Source organism: Bos indicus, chromosome X (assembly GCF_029378745.1).
Source record: "Bos indicus isolate NIAB-ARS_2022 breed Sahiwal x Tharparkar chromosome X, NIAB-ARS_B.indTharparkar_mat_pri_1.0, whole genome shotgun sequence".
Lineage (NCBI taxonomy): Eukaryota > Metazoa > Chordata > Mammalia > Artiodactyla > Bovidae > Bos > Bos indicus.
This window is the reverse complement of record NC_091789.1, coordinates 96,819,646-96,840,531: the sequence shown is the minus strand read 5'-3', so window position 1 is coordinate 96,840,531 and position 20,886 is coordinate 96,819,646. Positions and strand designations below refer to the sequence as shown.

At 40.3% G+C, this 20,886-nt stretch overlaps 1 protein-coding gene across 6 annotated transcripts in view; it reads left to right on the top strand.

Moving 5' to 3' along the window:
- Window positions 1–20,163, top strand: part of LOC139181696 (P antigen family member 1-like) — a 55,830-nt gene extending 35,667 nt beyond the window's left edge. For 3 of the 6 annotated variants that reach the window (XM_070785314.1, XM_070785311.1, XM_070785309.1), the window contains 4 exons: window positions 15,475–15,554; window positions 16,028–16,166; window positions 16,570–16,695; window positions 19,352–20,163. In XM_070785314.1, the coding sequence (XP_070641415.1) occupies window positions 15,475–15,554; window positions 16,028–16,166; window positions 16,570–16,695; window positions 19,352–19,389 (383 nt within the window). In that variant the 3' untranslated portion in view covers window positions 19,390–20,163. Of the gene's footprint in view, window positions 1–15,474; window positions 15,555–16,027; window positions 16,167–16,569; window positions 16,696–16,816 lie in introns of all 6 variants that reach the window. The other 3 variants (XM_070785312.1, XM_070785313.1, XM_070785310.1) reach the window with 3 other exon arrangements.
- The last annotated feature ends 723 nt before the right edge of the window (window positions 20,164–20,886 follow it).

The following is a 20,886-nucleotide window of genomic DNA, read 5'->3' as shown; positions in this document are numbered from 1 at the left end:
CCCCCTTCTCCTCCTGCCCTCAATCTTCCCCAGCGTCAGGGACTTTTCCACTGAGTCAACCCTTCGCATCAGGTAGCCAAAGTGTTGCTGCTTCAGCTTCAGCATCAGTCCTTCCAATGAATATTCAGGACTGATTTACTTTACGATTGACTGGTTTGATCTCCTTGCAGTCCAAGAGACTCTCAAGAGTCTTCTCCAACACCACAGTTCCGAAGCATCAATTCTTCAGCACTCAGCTTTCTTTATAGTCCAAGTCTCACATCCATACATGACTACTAGAGAGATGATAGCTTTGACTAGATGGACCTTTGGTGGCAAAGTAATGTCTCTGCTTTTTCATCTGCTGTCTAGTTTGATCATAGCTTTTCTTCCAAGAAACAAGCCTCTTTTATTATCATGGCTGTAGTCACCATCTGCAGTGATTTCGGAGCCCAAGAGGATAAAGTCTCTCATTGTTTCCATTGTTTCCCCATCTAATTGCCATGAAGTGACGGGGCCAGATGTCATGATGTTAGTTTTCTGAATGTTGAGTTTTAAGCCTACTTTTTCACTCTCCTCTTTCCCTTTCATCAAGAGGCTTTTTAGTTCCTCTTCACTTTCTGCCATAATGGTGGTGTCATCTGCATATCTGAGGTTATTGATATTTCTCCAGGCAATCTTGATTCCAGCTTGTGCTTATTCCAGGCCACCGTTTCTCATGATATACTCTGCGTATAAGTTAAATTAGCAGGGTGATGATAAAGAACCTTGATGGACTTATTTCCCTCTTTTGAACCAGTCTACTCTTCCCTGTTCATTTCTAACTGCTACTTCTTGACCTGCATACAGATTTCTCAGGAGGCAGGTAAGGTGGTCTGGTAGTCCCATCTATTTAAGAATTTTCCACAGTTTGTTGTGATCCGCAGAGTCAAAGGATTTGGTGTAGTCAATAAAGCACAAGTAGATATTTTTTCTGGAATTCTCTTGCCTTTTCAATGATCCAATGGATGTTCGCAATTTGATCTCTGATTCCTCTGCCTTTTCTAAATCCAGCTTGAACACCTGGAAGTTTACAGTTCACTTAGTGTTGAAGCCTTGCTTGGAGAATTTTGAGCATTATTTTACTAGCGTGTGAGATGAGTGCAATTGTGGGATAGTTTGAGTACTCTTTGGCATAGCCTTTCTTTGGGATTGGAATGAAAACTGACCTTTTCCAGTCCTATGGCCACTGCTGAGTTTTCCAAATGTGCTGGCATATTGAGTGCAGCACTTTCACAGCATCATCTTTTAGTGTTTGAAATAGCTCAACTGGAATTTCATCACATCCACTAGCTTTCTTTGTAGTGATGCTTCCTAAGGCCCACTTGACTTCGCATTCCAGGATGTCTGGCTCTAGGTGAGTGATCACACCGTCATGGTTATCTGGGTCATGAAGATCTTTTTTGTATAGTTCTTCTGTGTATTGTAGCCACATCTTCTTAATATCTTCTGCTTCTGTTAGCTCCGTACCATTTCTGTCCTTTATTATGCCCACATATACACGAAATGTTCCCTTGGTATCACAAATTTTCTTGAAGAGACCTCTAGTTTTTCCCATTCTATTGTTTTCCTCTATTTCTTTGCACTGGTCACTGAGGAAGGCTTTCTTATCTCTTCTTGCTATTCTTTGCAACTCTGCATTGAAATGGTTATATCTTTCCTTTTCTCCTTTGCCTTTAGCTTCTCTTCTTTTCTCAGCTATTTGTAAGGCCTCCTCAGACAACCATTTTGCCTTTTTCCATTCCTTTTTCTTCGTGAACGTCTCGATCACTGCCTCCCGTACAATGTCACGTACCTCTGTCCATAGTTCTTCAGGCACTCTGTCTATCAGATCTAATCCCTTGGATCTATTTGTCACTTCCACTGTATATTTGTAAGGGATTTGGTTTAGATTGTACCTGAATGTTCTAATGGATTTCCTTACTGTCTTCAATTTAAGTCTGAATTTTGCAATATGGTGCTCATGATCTGAGCCACAGTCATCTCCTGATCTTGTTTTTGCTGACTGTTTAGAGCTTCTCCATCTTTTGCTGGAAAGAATGTAATCAATCTGATTTCATTATTGACCATCTGGTGATGTCCATGTGTAGACTCTTCTCTTGTGTTGCTGGAAGAGGGTGCTTGCTATGACCACTGCGTTCTCTTGGCAAAACTCTGTTAGTCTTTGCCCTGCTTCATTTTGTACCCCAAGGCCAAAGTTGCCTGCTACTCCAGGTATCTCTCAACTTCCTACTTTTGCATTCCAGTCCCCTATGGTGAAAAAGACATCCTTTGGGGGTGTTAGTTCTAGAAGGTCTCGTAGGTCTTCATAGAACCATTCAACTTCAGCATCCCTGGTTGGGGCAAAGACTCGGGTTACTGTGATATTGAATGGTTTGCCTTGGAAACAAACAGAGATCATTCTGTCGTTTTTGAGATTGCACCCAAGTACTGCATTTCAGGCTGTTTTGTTGACTATGAGGGCTACTCCATTTCTTCGAAGGGATTCTTGCCCACAGTAGAAGATACAATGGTCATCTGAATTAAATTCGCCCATTCCAGTCCATTTTAGTTCACTGATTCCTAAAATGTCAATGTTCACTCTTGCCATGTCCTGTTTGACCACTTTCAATTTGTCTTGATTCATGGACCTAACATTCCAGGTTCCTATGCAATATTGTTCTTTACAGCATCAGACTTTACTTCCATCAGCAGTCACACCCAGAACTGGGCGTTGTGTTTGCTTTGGCTCTGTCTCTTCATTCTTTCTGGTGTTATTTCTCCACTCTTCTCTAGTAGCATATTGGGCACCTACCGACCTGGGGAGTTCATCTTTCAATGTCATATCTTTTTGCCTTTTCATACTGTTTATGGGGTTCTCAAGGCAAGAATACTGAAGTGGTGTGCCAGCACCTTCTCCAGTGGAGCACGTTTTGTCAGAACTCTCCACCATGACCTGTCCATCTTGGGTGGCCCTACGCAGCCTGGCTCATAATTTCACCGAGTTAGACAAGGCTCTGGTCCATGTGATGAGTTTGATTAGAAGTGCTTAGGACACTGCAACTCAGAAGAATGATTACCTAAAACTCAGAGACGCACCCCAGGATGCCAGCTGACTCCTTGAGTGACCTCACTAAAGCAGCCACTGACTGGGGATGTGTCAGTGAGAAAGGGGATTCCCCTCCATCCAGATTTGAGGCCTGGGTCGCCAAGATAGCAGCCTCCCTATCTGTGTCAAAGGCTGAGGTTGGTCACCTTGGCCGTGGTGGACGTTTTGTCCTTCCATACGCAGGACTTGCATTGTTGCCAAATGGAAGTCTCTCCCCTGTAGTACCTCCCACCTCCTGTGGTGGTGCCTCCCACCTCTGCAGGCACAATGGAGTGTTCCAGTCTCACACCTCATCTTCCAGCACCCCCAGGAGGTGAGACCCCCATGGGGAGCCATTTTTCACTCACTCTTGTTGGTCCTGGCTGGGACCCGACTATTTACATTTCTGCTGCTGCTGCTGCTGCTAAGTCATTTCAGTCATGTCCGACTCTGTGTGACCCCATGGATGGCAGCCCACCAGGCTCCCCCGTCCCTGGGATTCTCCAAGCAAGAACACTGGAGTGGGTTGCCATTTCCTTCTCCAACGCATGAAAGTGAAAAGTGAAAGTGAAGTCGCTCAGTCGTGTCTGACACTCAGCGACCCCATGGACTGCAGCCTTCCAGGTTCCTCAGTCCATGGGATTTTCCAGGCAAGCGTACTGGAGTGGGGTGCCATTGCCTTCTCCATTTGCATTTCTAACCCTGCTCGATCTCCCTCCTACACAACTGGTGAACTCCATGATGAGCAATGGTCTACGTTTAGACCTTTAAACTCTAACAAGCTTTCCTCTTGTTAACTGTAACAGAGTGTCTGCTCCAAGAATGATGTGAGGAGGGAGTCAACAAGCTTTACTTCTCCTGCACCACTGATGCACAGCATTGTGGCAGCATCTATCAGGGTGAAAAATCGTTATAAATCCTTGTCTTGTCTCAGAGGGAACTTGTTCAGGTCATGTTGTAAATATTTGAGGGAGGGAAAGCAAAAGCATTTTGAAGCCCAAAGTGGGGCCTCTTCTGTGTGAGTGTGTGTGTGTGTGCACTTTCAATACAGAGAAACGTGTTTGAAAGGAACAGGGAGGCACCAATAACTAACCCCTGTGGTAGGCCCTGGAAGCAGAGACTGTGGAGTGTGATGACCTGTGTAGTCCGTGTACTGATACACTAATGAAATCTTTCTCCAGCCCCGTACTCATGTAATATTTGAGTAACCAAAGGGACTACGACAGGGCTGTCTGCTGTCACCCTGTTTGTTTAATCTATACGCTGAGTACATCATGAAAAATGCCGAGCTGGATGAGTTACAAGCTGGAATCCTGATAGGCAGGAGAAACATCAACAACCTCAGATATGCAGATGATATAACACTAATGGCAGAAAGCAAAGAGGAACTAAGGAGCCTCTTGATGAGGGTGAAGGAGGAGAGTGAAAGAGCCGGCTTAAAACTAAATATTAAAAAAACTAAGATCATGGCATCTGGCCCCATGACTTCATGGCAAATAGAGGGAGAAAGGTGGAAGTTGTGACAGATGTCCCCATCTTGGCCTCTAAAATCACTGCAGAAGGTGACTGCAGCCATGAAATCAGAAGACATTTGCTTCCTGGCAGGAAAGCTCTGAGAAGCTTAGTGTGTTAAAAGCAGAGACATTACTCTGCCGACAAAGGTCCATATAGTCAAGGCTATGGTCTTCCCAGCAATCATGTATGGTTGTGACAGCTGGACCGTAAAGAAGGCAGAGTGCTGAAGAATTGATGCCTTCAAAGTTTGGTTCTGGAGAAGACTCCTGAGAGTCCCTTGGATAGCAAGGAGATCAAGCCAGTCAATCTTAAGGGAAATCAACCCTGAATACTCATTGGAAGGACTGATGTTGAAGCTGAAACTCCAGTATTTTGGTCGTCCTATGTGAACAGCTGACTCACTGGAAAACTCTCTGATGCTGGGAAGGATTGAGAGCAGAAGGAGAAGAGGGCATCAGAGGATGAGATGGCTGGATGGCGTCACCGATGCAATGCACATGAACTTGGGCAAACTTTGGGAGATGGTGAGGGACAGAGAGGCCTGGTGTGCTGTAGTCCATGGAGTCGCAAAGAGTTGGAAACAACTGAGCAACTGAGTATATTGTAGAATTCCTGGAACACAGGTTAACAGAATGTGAAGCTGGGTGGAGATAGGGAGGACCACAGAGAGAGAAAGAGAAAGAGACAGCACAGGATCGAGCACTACAGATATTTGCACAGGGTTCTCTGGGAGTCAAAATGGCTGTCTGGGGAGGCCTTACAAATAGCTGTGAAAAGAAGAGAAGTGAAAAGCAAAGGAGAAAAGGAAAGATACAAACATCTGAATTCAGAGTTCCAAAGAATAGCAAGAAGAGATAAGAAAGCCTTCTTCAGCAATCAATGCAAAGAAATAGAGGAAAACAACAGAATGGGAAAGACTAGAGATCTCTTCAAGAAAATCAGAGATACCAAAGGAACATTTCATGCAAAGATGGGCTCGATAAAGGACAGAAATGGTATGGACCTAACAGAAGGAGAAGATATTAAGAAGAGATGGCAAGAATACACAGAAGAACTGTACAAAAAAGATCTTCACGACCCAGATAATCACGATGGTGTGGTCACTGACCTAGAGCCAGACATCCTGGAATGTGAAGTCAAGTAGGCCTTAGAAAGCATCACTACGAACAAAGCTAGTGGAGGTGATAGAATTCCAGTTGAGCTATTCCAAATCCTGAAAGATGATGTTGTGAAAGTGCTGCACTCAATATGCCAGCAAATTTGGAAAACTCAGCAGTGGCCACAGGACTGGAAAAGGTCAGTTTTCATTCCAATCCCAAAGAAAGGCAATGCCAAAGAATGCTCAAACTATTGCACAATTGCACTCATCTCACACACTAGTAAAGTAATGCTCAAAATTCTCCAAGCCAGGCTTCAGCAATATGTGAACCGTGAACTTCCTGATGTTCAAGCTGCTTTTAGAAAAGGCAGAGGAACCAGAGATCAAATTGCCAACATCCGCTGGATCATGGAAAAAGCGAGAGAGTTCCAGAAAAACATCTATTTCTGCTTTATTGACTATGCCAAAGCCTTTGACTGTGTGGATCACAATAAACTGTGGAAAATTCTGAAAGAGATGGGAATACCAGACCACCTGACCTGCCTCTTGAGAAATTTGTATGCAGGTCAGGAAGCAACAGTTAGAACTGGACATGGAACAACAGACTGGTTCCAAATAGGAAAAGGAGTACATCAAGGCTGTATATTGTCACCCTGCTTATTTAACTTATATGCAGAGTACATCATGAGAAAGGCTGGGCTGGAAGAAGCACAAGCTGGAACCAAGATTGCCAGGAGAAGTATCAATAACCTCAGATATGCAGATGACACCACCCTTATGGCAGAAAGTGAAGAGGAACTAAAAAGCCTCTTGATGAAAGTGAAAGAGAGGAGAGAAAAAGTTGGCTTAAAGCTCAACATTCAGAAAACGAAGATCATGGCATCTGGTCCCATCACTTCATGGGAAATAGATGGGGAAACAGTGGAAACAGTGTCAGACTTTATTTTTTTGGGCTCCAAAATCACTGCAGATTTTGATTGCAGCCATGGAATTAAAAGACGCTTACTCCTTGGAAGGAAAGTTATGACCAACCTAGATAACATATTCAAAAGCAGAGATATTCCTTTGCCAACAAAGGTCCGTCTAGTCAAGGCTATGGTTTTTCCTGTGGTCATATATGGATGTGAGAGTTGGACTGTGAAGAAAGCTGAGCACCGAAGAATTGATGCTTTTGAACTGTGGTGTTGGAGAAGACTCTTGAAAGTTCCTTGGACTGCAAGGAGATCCCACCAGTCCATCCTAAAGGAGACCAGTCCTGGGTGTTCATTGGAAGGACTGATGCTGAGGCTGAAACTCCAATACTTTAGCCACCTCATGCGAAGAGTTGACTCATTGGAAAAGACCCTGAGCTGGGAGGGATTGGGGACAGGAGGAGAAGGGGACGACTGAGGATGAGATGGCTGGATGGCATCACCGACTCAATGCACAGGAGTTTGCGTGAACTCTGGGAGTTGATGATGGACAGGGAGACCTGGTGTGCTGCGATTCGTGGTGTATCAAAGAGTTCGACACAACTGAGTGACTGAACTGCAGTGAACTGAAGGCTCTTATGTAAGAAATGGGTATAACATCAATTGAAGGCATATTGTAAGAAGTATAAAATGCATATTGTAAACTCTAGAGCCACCCTAGAAAGAATTTTTTGGCTATACATGCAGCTCATGGGATCTTAGTTCCCTGGCTAGGGACAGGACCTGGGGCCATGGCAATGAAAGCACCGAATCCTAATCATTGGACCACCAGGGAATTCCCTAGAAAGATTTTTAATAAGATGTATATCTAGAAAGCCAATAGTAGCAATAAAATGGACTAATAAAGAAATAACCAATCTAAATGAAGAAAAGAAATGGGAAACTTGTCACTAAAAAATATACATGATATAAAGAAAAGCACATTCAGATAGTAGATTTAAAACTGAACGATTTACCCACTAATTGAAAGTTGCGCACACACGTCAATTGTAAGACCTACTTTGGGGGACTCCCCTGGTTGTCCAGTGGTTCAGGATCTGCTTTTCAATGCAGGGGACACAGATTTGATCCTTGGTCTGGCAAGTACGCCCTTGTGCCGCAGCAAGAGAAGCCCACACACTGCAACTAGAGAGAAGCCTGAGTGCAGCAGCAAAGATCAATGAAGCCAGATAAATAAAGACCTTACATTATGTATGGTAAAAAAAAAATAATCTCACCTTAAATAATTTATAATTAATTATTACAGCTAATAATTTAAAAATTATTATACCTAATAATAAAAAATTATTATAGCTAATAATTTAAAATTAAATGTGTGGAAATACTTATACCTCCAAATCCCAAATCAAATGAAATCTGGAGAGGCTGAATTAACATCATAAAAGTATACTTCAGAATGAAGATTTTTTGCGGAAGATAAAGGGCAGTACATAATGATAGAGAATTCAATTCACTGAGGAGACATAATAGTCAGGAATGTGTATGCAATTTCAGAATACAGGAGCCAAAATCTGATAGAATGGAAAGGAGAAACAGACAATCCACAGTTGTAGTTGAAGACTTTCACTTTTCACATTCAGCCATTAATACAGTAAGTGAGCAACACAATGAAAAAATATATAGAAGACTTGAACAATACTATTAACCGACTTGACCTAATTGATATTTATAGAACGTGCCCAGTCCCAGTTGTGTCCAACTGTTTGAGACCCCATGGACGGTAGTGTCCATGGAATTTTTCAGGGAAGAATACTGGAGCAAGTTGCCATTTCTTACTTCAGGGGACTTCCCAGACCCAGAGATTGATCCCATGTCTCTTGCCTCTCTTGCGTTGGCAGGCAGATTCTTTACCACTGCGCCACCTGGGAAACCCATTTATTGAGCAACAGAAACTAAATACATATTCTTCTGAAGTGAATATGGAAGTTCAACCAAATACGCCAGTTAAAAACCTTACTAAGTTCAAAAGGACTGAAATCACACAAAATATATTTCCTGACCAAAAAATAATTAAAATAAAGATTAACCATGGAAAGTGACCTAGAAAATCACAAACTGCTTGTAAATTGAACAAAACTTCAAATTAATGCAAGGATCAAAGGAGAAATAGAAAATACAATATATCAAAATTATGAGGTGATGCCAAAGTTTCACAGAGGGATATTTATAGTATTAAATGTTTGTATTAAAAAAGGGAAAAGGCCAATTATCATTCAAAGATCAATAATCTTCTTTAAGAAACTAGAATACAACAAAATTTAACCCAAATCCAGCAAAAAAAAAAAAAAAAAAAAGAATAACAAACATCTTGGCAGAAATCAATTAAATAGAAACCAGAAAATCAGTAGTACCAAAAAATTCAGTTGAAACCAGTGGCTGATACTGTGAATAGATTAATATGATAATAAACCTATAGCCTGATTGATTAAAAAAGAGAGAGACAAAGAAGGAAGAGTGACACTAATTACCAACTTCAGTAATACCATAGGAGACAGCAGTACAGAGCTCTCAGATATTAAATGCACAATGAAGGAAGATTTTAAAAAAAAGGTTATTCAAAATTTTTTGCATGGTTGGTCGTATTGGACTCTTTGTGACCCTGTGGACTATAGCCCACCAGGCTCCTCTCTCCATGGGATTTTCCAGGCAAAAATACTGGAATGGGTTGCCATTTCCTCTTCCAGGGGATCTCCTGATCCAGGAATCGAACCTGAGTCTCTTATGTCTCCTGAATTGGCAGGTGGTTCTTTACCACTGAGCCATCTGGGAAGACCCAAAATTTGTTGAATGTAAATCTAAAAGTGGGTTCTCACTACACAAACACACACACACACACACACACACACACACACATACACACACTTTAACAAGAAAAGAAACAAAGAAAGGGACAAAAAGAAATTTTAGGATGTGTTGGATATGTCTATTACCTTGATTCTGGTGATGATATTATCATTGTGTGCATATGCCCAAACTCATCAAATTGTACACAGTAAATATATACCATTTGTTGTATATCAATTATGCTTCAATAAACTATTTAAGAAAGGAGAGCAGAAAAATGTTATCCAAAAAATTGATACTTGGATAAAATGAGAACATTTCTTGAAAAATACTGACTAACCAAGGTCACTCAAAAATAAATAAGGATGAATAACTTTATTAAGGAAGTTAATGTGCACGCATTGCTTCCGTCATGTCTGACTCTTTGCGTTTCTATGGACTATAGGCCTCCAGGCTCCTCGGTCCATGGGATTCTTCAGGCAAGAATAGTGGAGTGGGTTGCCAGGCCCTCCTTCAGGAGATCTACCTGTCCCAGGGATTGAGCCTGCGTCTCTTACCTCTCTTGCATTGGCAGGCAGGTTCTTTACCGCTAGTGCAACCTGGGAAGCCCCAAAGAAGATAATTCTTCTGCTTCATTTTATGAGGCCATTGTTACCCTGATACCAAACCAAACCAAAAAAGACAACACAAGAAAAAACCACAGACCAATATTTTTATGAATACAGACACAAAGATTCTTAGTAAAATACTGCTGCTGCTGCTGCTGCTAAGTCTCTTCAGTCGTGTCCGACACTGTGCGACCCCATAGACAGCAGCCCACTAGGCTCCTCTGTCCCTGGGATTCTCCAGGCAAGAAAACTAGAGTGGGTTGCCATTTCCTTCTCCAATGCATGAAAGTGAAAAGTGAAAGTGAATTCGCTCAGTCATGTCGGACTCCTAGTGGCCTCATGGACTGCAGCCTACCAGGCTCCTCCATCCATGGGATTTTCCAGGCAAGAGTACTGGAGTGGGGTGCCATTGCCTTCTCCGAGTAAAATACTAGTAAACCAAATTATATACCATGAGGAAGTAGGATTTATCCCAGGAATGCAACTTTGATTTAATATTAAGACTGAAATAAGTTAATCAGTCATCATCATCATCAGTTCAGTCGCTCAGTCGTGTCCATCTCTTTGCGACCCCATGAACCGCAGCACTCCAGGCCTCCCTATCCATCACCTAGTCCCGGAGTCCACTCAAACCCAAGGCCGTTGTGTCGATGATGCCATCCAACCATCTCATCCTCTGTTGTCCCCCTCTCCTCCTGCCCTCAATCTTTCCCAGCATCAGGGTCTTTTGCAATGAGTCAACTCTCTGCATCAGGTGGCCAAAGTATTGGAGTTTCAGCTTCAGCATCAGTCCCTCCAATGAACACCCAGGAATGACCTCCTTTAGGATGGACTGGTGGGATCTCCTTGCAGTCCCAGGGACTCTCAAGAGTCTTCTCCAACACCACAGTTCAAAAGCATCAATTCTTCGACACTCAGCTTTCTTTATAGTCCAGCTCGCACATCCATACATTAATGCACCACATCAACAGAATAAAAGACAAAAACCACATTAGCATCTCAGTACCTACATGAATAGCATTGGACAAAATTCAGGGTCCCTTCAAGACAAACAGACTCAAACTAGAAGTAAAAGGCAACAGTTTCAACCTGATATAAAACATCTCTGAAAAACTCACAGCTATCATCGTACTTAATGATAAAAGGCAGAAGTACTGACTTCCCCTGAAAATCAGGAACAATACAAAGATATCATCTCTTACCACTTCTATTCCACATTGTTCTGGAGCTTCTGGACAGGGTAATTAAGCAAGGGAAAGAAATAAAATGAATTTACATTGGAAAAGATGTAAAACTTTTCAATTTGCAGATGGCATAATCTTGTGTATAGAAAATCCTTAAGAATCACCCTCTCCCCACAGAAACTATTAGACCCAATACAGGGGCTCAACAGGTTTACAGAATACAAGGTCATATACAAAGAGCAGATATATTTCTATACACAGTCAAGACTTGTACAATAAAAACTACAAAACACTGCTGGGTGAAATTAAAGACAGTCTAGGTAAGTGGAAAGGCATCTCACATTTATGGATTGGAAGACTTACTATTGTGTTAAGATGGCAGTACTCCCCTAATAGAACCCCATCAAAATTCAAACTCTTCTTTCCCCCCAGAAATCAACAAACTGATCCTAGAATTGTAAGAATTGAAAGGGTCCTGGGATAGCCAAAACAGTGTGAAGAAAGAACAAGTACTTACACTTCCCAACTACAAAACCCACTTCAAAGCCAAAATAATCAAGACATTATATATGGTGTTATAGCCACGCGTTCCAGGAAACAAACTCACTCAGAAGGACAATACAGATAGTGGAGTGCAGTTTATTACACCAGCGCACCCAAGGCAGAGTCTCCTCTTGGTGGAGGACCCAGACCAGTTTTTGCAAAAACCTTGTATACCCTAAAGTGTATGTGCCCAAACCCACTTCCCCAAATTCCCTGAAATTAGTCTGAACAAAGGAAAAGAAAGATATAATCAAAGTTAACCCGTGATTCATATGCCTTAAGCCTAGGTAGTTAACAGTGGACAATTATCAATAGGCCTGTGGTCATACCCCAATAAGCATAATAGAACTTATGATTCTCTTCAGTTACACAGATAATTAGGGTATTCTTTTAGGTGATGGGGAGTCTAGGTATGAGCCCTGGGGCTCTTCCACCCAGGGGCTCTGGTTTTCCAGTTGGTATGTCGTTTCCATAGATACTGAGCATATAGCTCAAAGTCCACAGTCCAGCCCAAGATGGAGTCCTGCTTTCAAGACGGAGCCGGTTCTGTCTGTTTCCTCCTTCAATGGTAGTGACATAAGGATTGTATATAGACAGATACCAGAATAGAATGGAGATGCAAGAAACAAAACCATATGTCTGTGGTCAATTGATTATTGTGAGGGGTGCAGAGGCCATTCAATGGCAAAGAATAATGTTTCAACAAATGGTCTTGGGATAACTGGATGTTCACAACCAAAAGAATCAGTTTATACTTATACCTCACACTGTATATAACTAACTAAAAATTGATCAAAAACCTAAATATAAGAGCTAAAACTATAAAGCACTCAGAGGAAAACAGAGATGTAAATGTTACTGTTGGATTAGGCAATGATTTCCTAGATATGCTACAAAAGCACAAGCACCAAAAGAAACAAAAACAGGCAATTTGGAATCATCAAAATGAAAACTTTTTTTTTTTTTTGGCATTGCATGGGATCTGTACTCCTCTAAGAGTCTGATCCGTATATTCATTTTCTTTTTTTTTTCCCCAAGAAGCACATTATTTTATTTACAGAAGCACATTATTTATTTACATTATTTTATTTTTATTTAAATTTTAAATATTTATTTAAATATTTATTTAAAAATTAAAACTTTTATCCTTAAAAGGACACTATCAAAAAAGTGAAACTTTCTGGGCACCTACTGGATACTGGCAAGGAGCCTTGAATCCCAGGCAGACCAGAAGAACACCCAAACAACCCTATATGGTGTGGGGAAGAGTGAAACGAGGGGGAAGGACATGTGCAGGCTAGGTGGGATCAGTGCTCCTGAGGTGCAGCTAGGGGAGGACAAGTTCCCACACCTGGAGAGGCACTCTTACCTCGAGGGGATCTGTGGGGATGGGGAAGGACCTTTGGGGTTATGGAGGAATGCACCTGGTGTTTCTGCCCCCACTCCCCCCATTCAACCTCCAGGAACCTGCTGAGGCCTGGGGCTTACTCCTCTGTACTCTGAAACTGGAGGCACTCTGGGGCCCCCTCCAGGCCACACTCAGCATAGGCCACACCCCTGCCTAAGCCCACCCTGCCTGAGCTCCACCACACCTAAGCCCTGCCCTTACAGCAAAGGTTTCTTCTACCTTTTTAAAAATTTCCCTATTTTGCTAGTGTAGCTGTGTCTTACCTTCCAGTGATTGTTTCGTTTATATGTTTAATTTTTCTAATTTATCTGTTAGTTTTCTTATTTATTTTATTTTTTATTATTTGTCATTGTCTTCCACATTTCTTTTCTTTTCCTTTATTTCCTGGTGTGCCATACAGGATCTTGATTCATGGGCTTGAGCTCCTGTGGTGGGAGGACCAAGTCCAAACTGCTGGATTAATAGAGACACTCAGACCTCACGGAATACTATTTGGAGTGAGGTCTCCTGGAGGGCCACATCTAAACACCTGGTCCTGGCCCTACTTAACTGCCTGCAAACTCCAGTGCTAAAATTCTCAGGCCAATCAATCAGCGAGAGAAGAACACAGTTCCGCCTAACAAAAACAATGATATGACAAAAAATATGTTACAGACAAAAGAGCAAGGTAAAAAAACCTAAAAGACCACATAAATGAAGAGGAAATAGGGAAACTACCTGGAAAATAATTTAGAGTAAGGATATTAAAGATGATCCAAAATCTTGAAAATACAATGGAGGCATGGATTTAAAAAAATACAAGAAATGTTTGACAAAGATTTAGAAGAAATAAGGCACAAACAAATAAAGTTGAAAACACAATAACTGAAATGAAAAATACACTAGAAGAAATCAATATGAGACTCACTGAGCAGGAGAACAAATAAGTGAGTTGGAAGACAGAATGGTGGAAATAACTGCTGAAGAGCAGAATAAAGAAAAAAGAATGAAAAAAACACAATATCTATTTTTGTCATGACTGTCTTTCTGAGACACATTCTCCACTAAGGGTAACCTGGGACTACCTATCACCACAGGTTGTGGATGCATAAGAACGACTGCACTGGAAGGAAAAAAATATAGCCTTCAAGCCCCTTTCTCATCCTCCAGAGACCCTGCGGTTCTAGGACTCTACCTCAATGGCAGGAAAACTGCAACCTGCACTGCACAGGCCCAACTCAGTGAGCATGCGCAGTGTGTGGGTGTGCATCCGTTGCTGCGCATGCGCCTTGGTGCGCATACGCCTTCCTGAGCGTTCTGTGAGGAGCGTTGGGCCTGAGACGGGTCTGTTTATTCAGTCCCGGTTCTTTCTCACTACTTGAGACTCACCAGGTAGGTTCACAGGTCTGTCCTGTCTGGAGTTTAAGTGTGTGTGCGTGTGAGGGGGAGCCAGCGAGTTTCGCGCGGGTTGGGCAGTGCGATCTAGGGCCGTTGAGGAGGAAGGCCCTCAAGGTAGTCATCTTTCTCCTCACAAGTGTCGCGACGCCATAGTTCTTGCCTTGATGGCGGGAGAGGAAGGGCAGTGGGCAGAGGAGGGCAGGGGGTAGGATGATGGTTGGGGGAGACTTGGGGGTGCTATTTGAGATATTTAGTTCATTGGGGCCCTGGAACTGACGACAGAGCACAGAATCTGGGGCCGGCAGTGGGACCTGGGCAGGGGTTGGGGTGGGCGATTAAGGAAAGGCCTAGAAACCGGACCGCAGTGGGGTTGTGACTGTATTGCGGGTTTTGTGGTAAGGTGCCAAGAGAGAAGTGGACCGGTTGCTCTGTATGCAGCCTCACCTCAGCCCCAGACACTGAGAAAATCGCCATAGTCAGGCTGTAAAGACTGAGCCTTTCTTCGTGTTCCAACTGAATTCCAAGGGAGTTGGGGAAAATAGGTCTGGTGAATAGGAGTGTGACATGAGCAATAGTCCTGAGCTTTTGAATTCCTAGGAGTATTTCACTAAAGATCTTCATGATGGAGAAGTCTGTTGTGAAATCAAACGTCCTCACAAAAATTCAGCCTTCTTGTGTACCTTAAGGTGATTTCTCTGCCAGCTTCACAAAGACACAAATGGCTTTGCAAGCGACTGTATTTGGTGTAATTGAAATGCATGTACACTCATACTTAACCAGAGTTTTCTTTTGAAAGTATTTTCACATTAAAAAAAAAAAAGTCAACATAAGGTCATAAAAGTGATCAAATATAGCTGTACTCTTAAATACATTTTCTAAATCACAATATTCTGCTTTCAGGGAGAAATATGAGTGGGCAAGTGGCATCAACATTGGGACCTACAAAGCAAGATTGCTCCCAGGTGGATGAACCTGTGGTTGTGAGTAACCTTACCATTTGATGTTTTCTATTAGCACAAGTTTATTTTTGAGAAAATCATGTTAAGTAGTACACATGTGGTGATAAAGGTCTTCCATGCTGATAAAGGGTGATACTTTGTCTTAGGAAGGAACATTGATCCAGATATATTATAGTCCAGTGTTGCCTGGATGATTATACTGTTAAATTCCCTGGAAATGTGCCCAGTGACTCCCTCCTCCTGCTTATTAACAACAGGCTGCATACTTCCATCCCAACATAGATTTAAGTAACTTCCAAAGTCTTCCTGGGTAACTCTTATGGGAGCTGACTTCTCTGTGGGAAGAGTAACTTTATTAAAAGTAAGTACATAGAATTGTGTTGGGAAAATGTTGTTAGGTTTACTTATGCTCAGATATATCTATGTATTATGTATATTTATGCTATTAGATGTATTAACAACAAAAGTTTTTCTTTGCATGCACTCTCTCCTAGGACCAGCAGCCCAGTGTTGAGCAGCCTCAACAAGAGAAACCGCCAGCTGAGAGTCAGGATATCACACCTAGAAAGGAGGAAGTACATGGAGAGGATCCAGTGAATCGTGATGAAGAAGAGGAGAAGGATCCCTTTGAAGGTAAAGTGTATCTGTGCGTCATGCCTTAAGACATAACCAGTAAGAAGAGGAAAGGAAACATTAGAAAAGGACTTCAGACAGTTCCTAAAAACCTGAGGAGAGTATAGTTTGCAGGTCAGTGTGGTCGCTCAAATTTTCCCTTGTTTTCAAGACAAAGAGAAGGGGGCAACTAAGTTGTCTGAGGACAACCCTGGAAAAGGAAAATGGTAATAACAATCGGAAAATTCTGCTTTCCTTTTTCTCCAGCAAAACATTCCCGGAATAATGCTCCTGAGGTTCTTATTCATCACATTTTTAGCATACTAACCTAAGGCTTTTAATTCATAACACCGAGGGAATGAAGATCATCATTGCCTTGTTTATATTGTATGCTTTACAGCTGAATTGATGCGTTTTTTTAAAGATTCTGGCCTGGAAGCTGATCTCCAGCAATTGGCTCTGGCAAAGACTGGGGGTGAAGGTGGAGATGGTCCCGATGTCAGGGAGGAGTTTGCATCAAATACAGAGCCTGGTGAAATGCCAGAAGCAGGTATGTCATCCATTCAGAAAGTAACTTATGTGGTTTCTGTTTTTCAGAATATTATATCTTTACTAATATAGAGGGAACATTACTATTATTTTAATAACAGAGTTCACATATTCTTTGAAAGGTAGTTCGGACCCCAGATGCCTGAATGCCTGACTTACAGACTTTCAAATAAAGAAACAGACAGGATCAAAGCCATATCGAATTGAAAATAGGAAACCGTTTTCTTCTCTCGAGTATAAGTACTTTAAGCAACAGCTAATAATTTTCGGGTTCTTTTATAATTTCTGCTTGTAGCAAATATGGAATGCATTTGTAATAAATATCAGTTTATATGAAATATGCTTAGGCATCCAAGTAGGTTCTAGTACCAGCTTTAGCATAATGTGTGTGATTCTGTGAAATCCCTTAACTGCTAAACTCAACTTTACTCATATAAGTTGTGAATTCAGAACAGATACACGCAGATGCTGATTTTTCAATGCTAATTTTTGCATTCTCTAATTCTCTTTGATGGAATGCATACAAGAATACTCTGTTTTGTATGATGTATTTATCATAAAATGTCATCTTGCGTCAAATTATAACAGGGGGATTGAGATTTCATTTTCTGACGGGGGACACATGTACACCTGTGGCTGATTCATGTCAATGTATGGCAAAACCCACCAGAATATTGTAATTAGTCTCCAATTAAAATCAATTAATTAATTTTTTATAAAAGAAAATGAGCCAACATTCTGCTTGACGTATGTTAAATTCTCTCAAATTCTGAATTCTCTAGCTCTTTAAAAAATAGTTGCATTTTAAATCCTTTCCCCAGGGAAGCATGAAATGACTGAATAATAAAATGGCCAAAGATAGTCTAGTTTCCTGTTTCTGTGGCTGATCAAGTTGAGAGAGTGCATTTAGTCAGTGACATTCAAGGCAGGTGTGAGTAAGATACGTATGCTAAGCACACTACCTGCCCCCACGTTTGGTCTTTTTTTTGAGGGGCGCGGGAGGTTGCTTATTTTAATTGGAGGATGATTACTTTACAATACTATGAAGGTTTTGCCATATACCCCACTCTCACTCTTAAAGAACTAATAAAAATCTGAGCCTCATGATATAATCCTCTCTAACCGTATCAAGTATGTTATTTTTCCTCTTTGATACATGAGTTTAAAAAGTCTTGAAGGCCAAAAATTGTAACTAGTTCTTCCTGCGTATTCAACTTAGTATCTTTCACATACCTGTTTTCCAACTTGCTGACAATAAATTGCATGATTCTGATTTTAAAGGAGGAACTTCATAGTTAGGGAAGAATTTACTGTGTATTAGCCTTCTAAATATTTTCACTTTACATTTTTTTCCATTCCATTTGAACAATTAGATGAAAATACAACTTTCAGATGACTTTCAAGTAACTACAGAACATGATTAAAATGTTCTCATAGAAAAAATCTTAGCCCTAAATATGTGTGGTATTTAAAAAGAAAAATACTTAAATTACAAGGTACATAAATATAAAATCCTACATCCAACATAAAAGGTAAGAAAAAGAGCAACAGAATAAACCTAAGGGAAAAAGAAAAAGATATTTATTAAAAGACAGGTATGAATTGTTAGGAAGAGGAAAATAAACTCAACTAATAAAGACAATGTGCTAGTTTACATAATTTTTAATATATATATATATATACACACACACACATTTTTTAATATTCTTTTCCTTTGTGATTTATCACAGGAGACTGGACATTAGTTCCCTGTGCTGTATAGTAGGACCTTGTTGTTTATCCATTCTGAATGTAATGGTTTGTATCTGCCAACCCCAAACTGCCAGTCCATTCCTCTAGGTTACATCATTGTGAAGCAAATGGACAAAGCCCAAGTACACATAATTAGAAATATGAACAAGACACTAACAGTTAGTATATTACAGAATTAAGACAGAGTATAATCTGGAACTCAAATATTTTCAGAATATTGATGAAATGGCTAGTAGGGTAGAAAAACAAATATTATTTAACATACCCCACAGTAACTAAATAACTAAACATCACAAATACCATGGATGAACTTTTGAAATTGGTCAGAGTTTTCCCTCAAAAGCCATTATCATTTAGAAACAAAAAAATCTGCTTTTCCAGATTTTCTTTCTCTCTTCCTACTTGCTTTTCTCTCTCTCTCATACTCCCTCTTGCTCTCCCTTTTCTTCTCTCCTTTTTTTCTTTCTTTTTTTTTTTTTTGGTGTGGCTGTGAGAAACAGTCCTATTTCTGCTTCACATTTTGATGTCACCATGTCGCCAGTGATAGTAATGACTTAAAATTAGTGTCAGATATAATTTATTATACCAATTGGAATGCTTCCCAGGGTGAAAAAAAAACATTTAGAATTACATGAGGGCCCCAGGTAAAAAAGGGGACAAATGTTTAACCGACTTAAAACAACCATATCAGGGATAAAGTAGAACAAATGAAAATTTCTACAGTTTTCCACAGTAGAGAAGAAACAAATGTAATACTGGCCTTTTTATTTACTTCACTTAAGCAGTAACAGAGATAACAACTGTTTAGCTATCCTATATTCGGAATATTATTTCAAACCAATGCATTTAAATGATACTTTTTGGGGATTTTTTGTTTCAGTTTTTGTGTATTTTGTTCTCCTTAGGGTGCATTTTGTTGTTAGATATTTTACTGAATGTGTAAAATTCAGTGATTCACACACACACACACACACACACACACTCACAGACAACTGGAGGGCTTCTGAGATCTGGTGACTGTCAAGCCAATGGAGGACATCATGGAGAAGAAAAGATGTTTGTGGCTGTTCTCTCCCTGCACCCAAAAACCCTTGGAAGGCAAGTCAGAAATGTGTGAAAGATATGCTGTGCCATTTACCATGCAGTTTGACAGCAGTTCTTTTCCTGTCTCCCTACAACCTTTAACAATGGCTTTGGCATTCCATTTCTCTCTATATTAAGTTTTATATATAATATATATAATATACAATATATATAATATAATATCTCTATATTAAGTTTATATATAATATAAAACTGTGTATTATAAAACAGTTTTGCCTTCTACTGAAAACTACCTTCTGATAGGTTCCATTGATTTCATTTGTCTGAACTCAGTGTCCTTTTCTTGTATAACTAGCAAGAGTAGTGTGTTTTTAAAAATACTGGTAACATGCCTGAAAAGTCTATAAAATCTCTAGAGAGGATTAACTGAAGGTAAGCCAAAGGTCGCCCTTAGTGTTCCTGTTTTAGTCCATTTTATAAAACTACAACTGCAGTGAACTTTGTATACCTCTCCTGTCATCGAAATAAAGTTCTGCTAAGTAACTTTTTTAATGTTTATATTATAGGTGAAGGGCAACCATTTGCTTGAAAGAAGATAAACCATCTATGCTGTTCTTATATTGTGTATTTGACTATTAAAGTTCGGTCAATAAAGTTTCGTTTTCTACTTGCACATTTTTTGTTAAATTTATCCCCGGGTATTTAATGTTATTGAAAATTCATGGTTTGTGATTTTTATTGTCTAGTTGAGGCTGTCTGTAGAGATAGAATGTCTATATATAGATTTTCTGTCCAACAATTCCTCTAAATATGCATATTAATTCCACAAATTTAGATCTAGATCATTTTTGCTTTTCAAAATATACTATTATATTTGAATATCAACAGTTTCTACTGGCTTAAACCTTAAACCTGTCCTCATTTTGCAGCATTGAACAAACCTGGCCAGAATAGTCTTGACTAAAGCAGGGGATAAACGGCATTTTTCCCAATAGGAAATGAAAAATCTTCTCCATTTCAACCTGTTTACGTTGCTTTTTTGTAGATATACTTTATCAGAGTAAGTTCCATTCTATTCCTAGTTTGCTGTCTTGAATATAGATTAATTTTCATCAAACACTTATACTGCATCAATTGTGATGATCATAGAATTGTTTTCCCTCCATTTTTCTATTAATGTGGTGAATTGCATTGGTAACCTCATACATGTAAACCACCCTTGCACTTCTAGGGTTAAAAAAATTGGGTCATAACATATTCTTTAGGTGTAATCTACATGTTCATGCATATACTATATATATATGCACACATAAAAAATTCATAAAAGCCTTTGGCCTTCTCTTGAATAAATGGGTTTACAAAATGTGCCACCCAAATCTCATACGGTGTCCCTGAT